Source organism: Olea europaea, unplaced genomic scaffold (assembly GCF_002742605.1).
Source record: "Olea europaea var. sylvestris unplaced genomic scaffold, O_europaea_v1 scaffold3727, whole genome shotgun sequence".
Taxonomy (NCBI): Eukaryota; Viridiplantae; Streptophyta; class Magnoliopsida; order Lamiales; family Oleaceae; genus Olea; species Olea europaea.
The window spans coordinates 16909-28427 of NW_019256603.1; the positions used below are offsets into that span (position 1 = coordinate 16909).

At 34.1% G+C, this 11519-nt stretch overlaps 2 protein-coding genes across 3 annotated transcripts; both read right to left on the minus strand.

The window, feature by feature from the left end:
* Nucleotides 1-1824: 1824 nt before the first annotated feature.
* Nucleotides 1825-6062, minus strand: LOC111386787 (E3 ubiquitin-protein ligase SINAT5-like). Of its 2 annotated transcripts, XM_023011263.1 has the most exons (4): nucleotides 5791-6062; nucleotides 5251-5524; nucleotides 3087-3473; nucleotides 1825-2304 (listed from the first exon to the last, which is right to left on the minus strand). In XM_023011263.1, the coding sequence occupies exons 2-4, from the start codon at nucleotides 5482-5484 to the stop codon at nucleotides 1942-1944; spliced, it is 984 nt and encodes a 327-aa protein (XP_022867031.1). In that variant the 5' UTR covers nucleotides 5485-5524; nucleotides 5791-6062; the 3' UTR covers nucleotides 1825-1941. The 2 variants fall into 2 exon arrangements, with proteins under 2 accessions (XP_022867031.1, XP_022867030.1); XM_023011262.1 differs by having other exon boundaries at nucleotides 5251-6062.
* Nucleotides 6063-8012: 1950 nt separating this feature from the next.
* On the minus strand, nucleotides 8013-11426 carry LOC111386786 (protein DEFECTIVE IN MERISTEM SILENCING 3-like). Its single transcript, XM_023011261.1, has 6 exons — nucleotides 11282-11426; nucleotides 10726-10963; nucleotides 9508-9699; nucleotides 9083-9403; nucleotides 8603-8828; nucleotides 8013-8365 (listed from the first exon to the last, which is right to left on the minus strand). Exons 1-6 carry the CDS (start codon nucleotides 11286-11288, stop codon nucleotides 8327-8329), a joined length of 1023 nt encoding a protein of 340 aa, XP_022867029.1. The 5' UTR covers nucleotides 11289-11426; the 3' UTR covers nucleotides 8013-8326.
* Nucleotides 11427-11519: the final 93 nt, after the last annotated feature.

Sequence of the window (11519 nt, forward strand, 5' to 3'; positions counted from 1 at the left end):
AACAAATGTCTATTAATTGATCTTTAACGAATGCAGTGTTTTAGTCAGGACACAACTGTCAATTCATTTTTGGAAATTGTCTAAACAGTCACTATTGTTCTTAAAAGACTTGTACAAATTGCCACGAAGAAATCTATAAATAGCCTACTGTGCTGTTAGAAAATTTACACCATTTTCATTGCACTCTCTGCATGGAATCTCATTTCCCCTTCTTATTTGATATTGTTCTTCGAAGTATAAAACACTTCATTGAATTCGTTGAAACTCTTATTGATTGTTGCGTTGTTTTCGTTGGAGAAGAAATTCGTTCTATATTAAGAGACGATTGTTGAACGCCTTTAAGCACCAAAGAAGGGAGCAAATTCATTTTTAAGGAAACTTCATAAAGTCAATGGGATCGAATTAACATCTTGATCTTGTTAGTCAGCCATTTACGTTGTTCAAATCCATTCTAGTAAATCTGCAAGTGTAAGTATCTTCAGATTGTTCAAATGAGGAAATTATACTCCAAAGTCCATAATCAACATTATCTTCATGGGTTCCGTACTTATTTCTCAATCCATCTGATCTGATATGTTCCAAATACGCTGTTTAATTGAATACAGGTAGAATAATTGGAAGGCTTGCTACTCAGCACTTAGAATATGTTTGAGCCACATTTTCTTTTTAAAATATATTTTGGAATAGTGATTTAATGAAGAATGTGTGATTAAAAAATAAGGAAAAGTTTTGTATTTACGTGTAATATTATTTTATAGAAAAACGTGTGGTTGAAAAGAATATAGGGAAAAATGAACTTCGTAAATAATGGGGATCAAACAAAGGCTTAATGGGGAGCATCGTCGCCTTAGATCCACATAGAAAGGATTCCAAACCAATGCATCTTATTCCTTCTGCATATCTCACGACAAATTTGAGAAGCTCGAAAATTTTCAAGGAAACTCACGGAATTCATCAATGGCGCAAGCCAAATTTGCAGTGTAAGTACAAACTGCACCTGTTGGAACATTAAGACAACTACAACCTTGGCTTGCAACTCTGTCTGGTGCTTCAATCGAGTTGCGGGCTTTTAGTCCCTTATTTTTTGCTTTTTCTTTCTGTTTTGGCATGCATTCGATTACTTCATTATTAACAAGTGAATCATGTAATTAACTCCCTGTTTGAGCCATATTTTCAAGGAAGAAAGTAGAAAAATTTTGACCGTTATTTTGAAACGCGGGTCCCACTTAAGAGAGATGAAGTCAAATATAATGGCTGAAATTGATCTCCAAAGTCGGAATTCTCATTTTTTGTGGCTGAAAATATGGCTCAAAAAAGGGCTCAATTTCATATTTATAAACACTCATTACAAAAGATCCATAAATAATATTCACTTATAAATTGCTCATTTCTATCTATTTATAATTTAAACTGTTTATAAACACTTCTCAGACATTTACAAATAGCATTTTGAGATGTCTCTAATTAGTGAGCTTATGTTTGCGATTACTGTCTTTCTAAATATAAATAATGGAACGAAAAACTAAAAGTTGACTGTTAACTTCAAAAGAAGGTTGAGTTCACAGGGTTCTGGGTAAGAAGGGGAAGGGAGCAGGAAGATCTACCTCTAAGGTTACAAATTTACTTTGAAGTGCAAAAAAAGGGCTTTCTAAACAAAAGACTTAATTTGTAAGCTATTTCCACTTTGACTATGAGAAAAACGCTCTTTGAAAAATTTCCGGATAAAAGCCGAGAAGAGAATTTCATCTCACACGACTCCTAAGTGATAAAAGAAAGAAAAGATCATCTGCCCAAAGATGGAAGAATCAATAACAAGAAAGAGAATAAACCAAAGGCTGTGAAAAGCTATTTCATTCATTAACAAGCACAATTAAACACATTCATGGAGTGTCTCGTGGACATGCAGATATGCAACCGCAAAATATGAACAAATAAACTTGTTCAGCTATGAAGGTTCGTTATGCACACACCAGCATCCAGGTTTTGCTGCTTCTTCCATATTCTTCCTGTAACTCTAAGCTTAAGCTCCTTCCTCTCTCCCCCGGAAAAGAACAGTGCCATGTTTCTTTGGATAATAAGACCATCATGACTGTCTCTGACCTTTCGATGGCTATCTCGAATGCTACGTGGGCTACCCTCCCATACGAGCTTTCTACCATTTGCTCCAACTTCTAAACTGTAACTGTAGTTTCGGGAATCATTTTCGTCCCCCATGAAACGAAGAAATGCCATGTAGACAGGGGCCATGCCAAGCTGGAATGCTTCAAAATGAAGGCAGAAATACTGCCCAAAACAGTGAAATACCTAAAGAAACAAGCACCAGTCAAAGATTACCCAAACAGTCACATCGCTTTCTAGCAGCAACAGCAAAATATCAGTATGGAAACGTTCAAAACAACTTTGAAGGTTCAACATAGTGAGTCATGAAAATATAAATTCAAACACGATTTAATAATCCTACATTTTTTAAATCTCTTGCAGCTACTCTAGGAATTATAAAAATGAATTGAATTTCGGAGGTGATAAGGCCATCAGGTACAATATCAGCTGGGGAATAATTCAATATATAATCTTGACAAGATAAGAATTCAATACTTCCCTAAATGTCCATGTATGATTGATCATAAACCTTCAAAAAAAAATCCAATTAAAAATAAAATGCTTAAATGTCAGGAATAACATAATCAACTCAAGAATGTAGCAAAGTTCATCAAACCCTAAAAGCCAATAATGTACTAAAATACTCTATTGATACTCTCGTCCATGAGCAAAAATATACCATTAGCTATCATAACCCAACTCCTCCACAATTACGATATAAATATTTAAATTATAATAACGAATCAAACCTATGGAAGCTGATAAAGTAGAAGTACAAGTTTCATGACTCCATGTGTTTCAACTATCATTGGCCAAACTTCTGTGTATCTAAAGCTAAGCCATCTGACTCATAGGAAAAATAAAGTTGGAGCCTTGGCAGCACATAATATGATGTGAAGAATCAATCAGAAAAGACAGAAATACAATATTTTTACAACTACAGAGCCAAAACATAATCCAAAAACACAAGAAAATACAGAACTTACTGTTAGCATCCATGTAGCATTTTCAACTTCACGGGGATTTGATTTTACATAGCGGTGATTGAACGTACATCCTGTGTGCATGTCCACTTTGTGTTCATCTCTCAAATGGGCAACCAAAAGAGGGATGTCTCCAGTAACGGAGCACTCAGATCCAGCATATGGACAATTGTAAGGCCTGAAATTGCAAACTGCCTCATGTTTAAGTTTGCTATAATAAGGATATATTTCTGAACATCCCAAAAAATAGTACTTGCAGGGCAGTTCAAGAGACTCAGCAACCTTCTCTAGTGCTAAGCACCTAATATCTCCAAGTTCTTGTCTGCAAGTAGGACATCGATTATGAACCCTCATCTTACAGGTTGAACAGAGAGTGTGTCCATTATGACACTGCAAAATAAGGTAATCAATCAATAACTGCTTATCCTACACGAGTCATAGGAATTCAGAGCATGTTTGCTAAGGTAAAACATATGTAAAAAAGTTACATTTTGTTTCCAAACTTGGATAACTTCCTTTCTCCTTGCTCTTAAAAAGAAGTAATTATTCTAAGACTAATGCACTGTCAAGTAAGTATCTTACTTATTTACAATTTTGACCAATGCATAAAATATTTATCATTAACTTATTTCCTTGCTAATATGTAAATTTATTTTAAAGTGAACTTCTTAACCTTAGCCATACTATATAATTTTACAGCACCAGACTCTGGACAATTTTCTTTCGTCGGAGAATTTATTTGCAGCAAAAGAGAATAACACGAAGGATATTTGCGGACTTATAAGATAATGTCAAATGATAACAAAGAGATTAGACAAGAAGTCCACCACTTTAATTATATATTGTTTGCATCTTTATTTAATGTGGATTTATCCATTAACAAATAGAAATCCCCCAATTTAATTCACCAAATAATCAGGATTATCCTAGAAGGTTATCAAGTGATTAAGTTAAAAAATCTATACATAAAGTGGCCAGACTACAGATTCCGCATATAATTCACATCAATGATGAAGATTTCCTTATGTTAGTTTTCCTAAAGAAAGCACTATGGTTAATTATAACGAACTATAGGGGGTTGATGAGAACTAGAAACTTTAATTATATTCCACTCAGAGCAATCAATTCGTAGAAAGAAATAATGACACGCAAGATTTATAAAAATTTGTCATGATGTGATATTACGTCTTTTTCCGCAGCTGTAATAATTCACTCTAATGAAAAAAGTTTACAAAAAAAAATCACACACACTATCTTATATAACCTCTCTCTTTTTATAAGACAAAAAATAATAGCTCCCTATTTATAAGATAAATTATGGCAAAATTGAAATTTACAAAGACTCAAATACCTAAACTAAAGAATCAAATTCCTAAACTATCCTCAATAAAATTTTTGTTTTGGGCACCCAGGAAGGGAGGGGGGGGTGCTCCTGCCCCCTTCCAACCCAACGACAACCTCACCGTGAAGGTCGATCCGCATACTGACTCCATACGCCGATAATAATTAGAGTCCACAACTTAACAGTTGATTTGCACATTCCACTACATAATATCTTATTATTACCAGAGACGTATTTACCATGGACATTTATAATTCTGCTCATCAACTCACTTTCTCTTCAAAGTTACCATCCCGGCGAGTTCCCTACTAATAAATGTCCAAAGCCAAGTCACAACTAGGGTTCTTCAGTCACCAAGAGGATCTCAGCTTATAATATTTTGATAAATAAACAATGCACAATCCGTTATAGCGCATTTTTTATATGTTTTCCCAACTTATCAACATGTCAATTAGGGCAACTTTTGCTATGTTGCATCAACAACTTAAAAGCTAAAATTTGCTAATGTCTATTGCATTCAAAGATCAGAGAACATGGATTCTAACATTTAACTTACGCAGCCCTTAAAACCCAAGAAAGAATCTATAGTCAAAGCCAAACAATCAAATTCAAATGAAAAATGATCTTAAACACGGTTGAACTGAAACAGTGCCCCAAATCTCCAAACCTCCATTGCCAGTTCCCTAACCACTACATAACAATTGCAACATGTACGTAAACTTACATCCATACAATAATATAAAGCTACGTATCATCTGAGTTAATAAGACCAGTCAGGGGAAAACACAAGAAATTAGAGAGAGAGAGAGAGAGAGAGAGAGAGACCTGATGGATTGGTGGGTACATAGAATTGGTGCAAACAGGGCATTCAAGCAATTCATGGACGCTTGTGGGGCCAATTCCAGAAAGCACCACATTATGAGGCTTTGAAGAATGCTGGTTAATATTATTATTATTTTGGATCACTTCATCTTCAATGCCTTCTGATGAAGGCACATATTCCACATTTTCCATTTCAGTTGTTTCCATTTGGAGCCCACTTTCAAATATCCAGTCCATGGCAGAAATCTCAGTTGCCCAATTCCAGAATCCAATTTCTCTACAAAGTGAAAGAAAAATCCTATCTTTTGAAGAAACCTCTGATCCTAAAATCAATTGAGAGAAGAAAAAAAAAATCTAATATTTTGCAGAAATGTCAACAACCCAATTCCGAAAATTGAATCTTTCTTCCTAAAATCCAATTTTTTGTAGAAAAAATGAGATACCCACCAGGCAAAATTCAATCTTTTGCCCAAATCTCGACTACCCACTACCAAAATGCAATCTATTGTAAAAATATCAGATTCCCAGTTTGGAAAAATTAACCTTTCGCAGAAATCTGTGCTGCCAATTCTGAAAAGTTCTATCTGTCTTCGATCTATAGGCCTCTGTTTTCAGTTTCCTCATTTTTTCCTTCACTTTCTTTGTTTCTTCTTTGACAGAGATTGATTTGAGAGAAGAAATCCAATGAAACTAAAAGAAAATGAAAGTGAGAGAAATCGAAACGGTTCGATTCAAAACAATTAAACAGTCTCTCTCCCCAATATAGATGTTCACTTCCCCAGTTCCCCTCTCCCCCGCCCCTCTCTCTCTCTCTGGTTTCTTAGAGGAGGGAGACATTGCGATAGCCGTTGATTATGTAGATAATTGAAGTACGATCCAACGGTTGGTAGACTTATTTCGTTGTTATTTGTTGGTTGAGAATGTACGATTTTGGTTTATTTTGTCGTCAGAATTTCTGGTTGATGAAATAGGCTGCCTTTTGGGTGAGTTGTTGAAAAGGTTTGAACTCAAGATTCTAACTTCTCATATTTCAAAATTTTCAATTAAATTAAATTTTATTTATGGAATAACTATCATTTTTTATGGACAATCCATTAATGAAACATCATAGTATACAAAAGTTTTACATTCAAATCTCGTTGTAAGTCAATTATAAAGATTACAAGCTTTGAAATGAATGTACTTAAATATCAATAACGTGATGAGTAAATCGATTTCTCGTCTATTAATTTAAATTTTAAATAAGTAGGTTAAAAATACTAAATTTTCTGTCGATATTTAATAATGTAGGAAACACAAGTGGTTTGCAATCATTTAAAGCAAGTAGTTTTGGTGAACTAAAGAGACTCCAACTGCCATTAGGGACAAGTTTGATTCAAGATAGTGACATTTTATATTCTTGGTTTTGGTGGGAATGAAAATTAGATTTTTTAGTAACTTGTGATAGAAATTTTTGAAACGTATGGTCGAAAAGTTGTGGAATCATGAAAGATATAATTAATATTGATTGTTTGATTTTGACTTTGACTTAAATTAAAATCATATTTTAATTTAAACCAAACAGGCTTGTTACGACAAATCTTGTTACTTTTGTCATCCAATTTCTGCTATTTTACTATAAGTAGTACGGTTTGATTTGGTCTAATTTCGAAGAAAATCTAACCAAACTAAGAATCCAAGTGAATCTTATAAATAAAACTATTGATTTTCATTTTATCCTTGCACAATAAATAAAACTATTGATTTTCATTTTATCCTCACACAACTCCTACAATTTACATGCTATTTGTACAAATTAGGTTGATAAACTTGATTTACAAACTATGTGTTGGTAACATCTAAACCAATCATTTCAAAAATAGTTTTTGAAATCAATGATATAGATCTTACTAACACTTAGAGTATGTTTGATTGACATGAAAAATATTATCTTGAAATGAAAATGTTTTCCTTCTTTTGTGGAAAATAAAAACCACCTCTACCCGAGGAAAATGTTTTCCTCAAAAATAAGGAAAATTGGGCATATTTTTAAAAGTTGGAAAATGTTTTCCATGAAAAAAATAGCAATCAAATACCTCAAGTAGGAATTTGGATAGAAAGCTGATATTTTACATGGAAAATAAATGTAATCAAACACAACCTCAGTTATTAAACAAACTTCGTACAAGTAGATTAATTCTTTTAAAAAATCTACTGTGAATTTCAACAAGATCAATTAATTCTTCTCCAAAAAACAAGTGTGCACTCGATACTCGATGGGCTTAAAATGGATAATTCTTCCATATGGTTAGTGCATTACACCAGACTCCATATTTTAAATAAATAAATAAACAAAAGTTTGGTTCATTAGGAATTTTAGCTACAAGTACTAGAATCGAAAATGAACTATCGAAACTTGATTCTAGCGCTTTAAGCTGTTTAAAGCTGAAGCAGAAAGAATCCGATTCGATTCTGTACTTTGTTTACCACTAACTTTTGAGTTAAAAGCAACTTGTGACAGAAAATATTATTATTAATTTTTTGAGACTTTTGGTTGCATTATTGTAACTAGAAAAATTGAAATGCTGCAAGTTCCTCAATATAAATATCATTCCACCAAAAAAATTGATCGATCAATTCCAAGGAAAATGACATTGAAGTTCAAAACTCCTTTTCAAGGCTAACCATTTCCATTACAAAAGTTACATTTTTCAATTAAAGTTACATTCCTGTATAAATTAACTCTGAGAAAACCTCACAAATTATTAGTGATGAGAATTCACAGATTGTGAAAAGCATAAAAGCAGTACCAATAATGCATATACTAGAATTTGCTAATCCCGTCTCACTAGAAATTGGATTACAGAGAAACATGTGCAACTGCAAGTCGAAGATGGATTAATTAACATTTCATCAAGTGCATGTTTGGTAAGCACTATTAGACACGACTTTGAAACATAAATGAACATGGTTTTTTGTTTTTTTTGATTCCTAGTGTCCAGCGCAATACAGTCTTCAATACCAAACATGCCATAAAATGCTTCTGAGATCTGTCCCCTCTGGTGCTGATGCTGGTTGCACACAGTTAGGCTCCACGAAATTATCTGGGCGTATCTACACGTCCGGGCGGATAACAAGGCTGCAAATGTGGGGGAATCACAAATTAGTCTTCAGTCACAAAAAAAAGGGGGGGGGGGGGGGGGGAAAAAAAAAAAGGGGAAAAAAAATTTAATATCAATCAAGAGCATTCTCAATAAGCTAGACAGTGAATTAGCTTTTGGCAACACAGCTATCAAGTTATAGAATGCATAAAAAGCAGAAGCTACATAAAAATCAGGAGCTTTCGTAGATTGCTAAAATATGCTTAAGGCATTACCGGAGCTGCATATGATGAGCTATCAGCAAGGAACTGGACAAACTCTCGCTTCTTTGTTTCGAAGTTGAACTTTGCATGGTCTACTAGTGTCTGCTCTCTATGTATATCTTCCAATGTTCTGTCCTTCTTCCATCTGGTCTCCTTCATTCGTTTTTCAGTTTCAAAATAGTTCTCCGGTAGGTTCAACCTTTCAGAGCTTTTAGGGAATTTGACATCTACAGCTCCCCTGGAATCAGATAATTTAAGGTGAAACATTAACCCAAGGGAGAAGGTAAAATGAACAGAGTCATTGAAATGTTGACACTAAAACAATGATACAGCATAAATGCTTAAAATTACTTCAGACCAAGGGGAGGAAAGCTAGGCATCTTTCCTATCTATTGTGTCAAATGACTAAAAGAAAATTTTAGATATATTTTGATGACAGTGTAGCTATCAGAGAGATACTAATAAATAGTGTGTGTAGGCCAAACTACTTACTTATGACCCAAGGAGAAGCATCCAGTGCTTTTAATCATCCCACCATCTAGAGATATTGCTCCATTCGCAATACAAGGAAGAGCCTTTAGCATGTCTTCCCTTGATCTGTATACTTGCAAATTCGAGAAGAGATTATAAAATAGTGTTTCTCTTAGGCCGTGCCCAGTGTTGGAAATAGAATATAAGTTTGTGATGTCAATTCTGATCATATTCACAGGGAAACCAAGAAAGCCAGGTGGAGTTTCCCCATTGGGTAATCTTGGCTTTAGAAGATCAAGCCTCTTTTGAGGGTCATCAGCTATATACTTCCCTGCATATGGTCTAGACAAACATCCACAACAGTGAGATTAAAACAAAGGTAATTTTCAAAGGGGAAATATAAACTGATCAAACCACAAAATAACCACCTCTTATAGAGTACATACCTTAGATGTTCAAGACAAATGACAAGAAATGGATCATCAAGGGGCCTACCAATAGAAGCTCCAACTGCATGAAGGCCGCAACTTTTATTTATTAAACCTTCTCTGTCATATGCCTCAAGAGCTTTAACGCCTTCGTAGGTATTGCAGACTATGGCTAACATAGTTTCTAGCCCCAAATAATGTGAAAGAAGCCTAAGACCCAAAAATTGACAATAAACATGTCAGCAATATGAAGAATAATTGCCAGGATTTTCACCTCTCTTTCTAAATTGATAGTCTTTCATCCTTCATCCACAAACTGGTGAATTAATTCGAAGTGTAGTTATTAAAAAATAAAAAAAAAGCATATTAGCTGTGCTATGTACAGGCATTAAATAGAAGCTAAAAATTGTTCATATTTCAGAAAATTTAACCGACTCTGCACGTACAGTACTACACCTGGGCTCATTTAGTGCGGGTACCTTTTTATAAAGAAGAATTGATGCGTCACTCAAAGTAATATTGCTCGTTATTTATTTTTATGTATTTTCTGAATTAGTTTCCAAGAGATAGATGGGAGTAGACCTTTAATTTGAGATTAAGCTGCACATGGTCTTAACCAAGACGAAAAGCATAAACAAAAAAGAAACATCAGAGTACTTTTGGCTATGATTAATTAACATGACCCAACTTCAATAATTATTTAATTCTTCTGTCAAGTTATTTTGGCTACGATTAACATTTTCCTCATTCTCTAAATTTCTAATCAACAAAATTTATAACAGATCAAAGTACATGGCCTCACTTAACCAATTTCCTTCTCATTTTTATCGAGGAGAAGGAAAGAAAAAAAGAATGTAGAATGATCACTCCACGGATGATAAAATGAAAAGTAAAAAGATGAAAGTTCCTCTGTTTTTCTAAATATTTCTGTGAGTGAAGAAAAGTTGAATCGTATATTATATGTAAACACAATAATTGATTGCAGAAACCTGTATCTACTTGTGATTAAGCATCACATGTCACTGGAAAACACACTGAGAACCATTTATATACACAAACTTCTACAACAATAATCAATTTTAGATGCCGAATGATTCAAAAGACTAAGTTATACACATGCAGCTCACATTACGGCGCAGCAATCCAATTCATATTTAAACTAAAATGTAAGTCAACAAAAAATTTTCCAGGAGAAGGGGAAAAGGCAAAAACACGAACAATAGAATTGAAACCAACCTGCTAAGGTTGTCATCATCAACTTTTCCTAGTGTAGCAACAACACCGAGCACATCTTTTGTCAATTGAATATCAGAAGCCTGAGTTTCATGTTGAATTTTCAACTGATAGAGAATGGCAGCTGCTGATTTCTCGTGCCTAAGAATATGCTCAACCGTTTCTGCCTCGGTCTTCAGCTGGGCAGGTTCCTCATTTTCCATCATGGAGGAACTTGCTGAATGATATTTTCCGAGGGAAACTAGAAGAACATGGTAGTAGAGAAGAAAGTCAAAAGAGAGACGAAATGGTAGCAAAACTGGAAAAGGAACTAAGGATGTGAGTTGAAGGCATAATAGCAGCTTTGCCATTGTAAGCTCAGAAATTTACTGAAAATCGACATCTTGACCTCTTCCTATATGAAACAGTGAAGCAACAATTACTTCATTTTAATTATGTATAAACTCCACCAATGCAAAATGTAATACCAAAATATGTTATCTTCAACTCTCCTTTTGCAAATTGTGAGTAGTATGTTCACATCATCAATAAGACTAAATAGAATTTGGAACATAGATACCTTGCATATCTAGAATTGAGTCCCCCAATCGGTTTTTCAGGGTCTTCAAGTATTTAAGATTATCTTCATGATACTTAATTTTTTGACCCAGTACCTGTAGATCATCCTGAAGTTTCTGCAAAGAATTATATCAACTCACTTTTAATCTAGTTGTTATTTTTTCCTTCAAGCAACAGACATACATCAGAAAAACTTTAAATGGGACAGGGAAAAGTAATTTTATCATATCTTCAGTTAG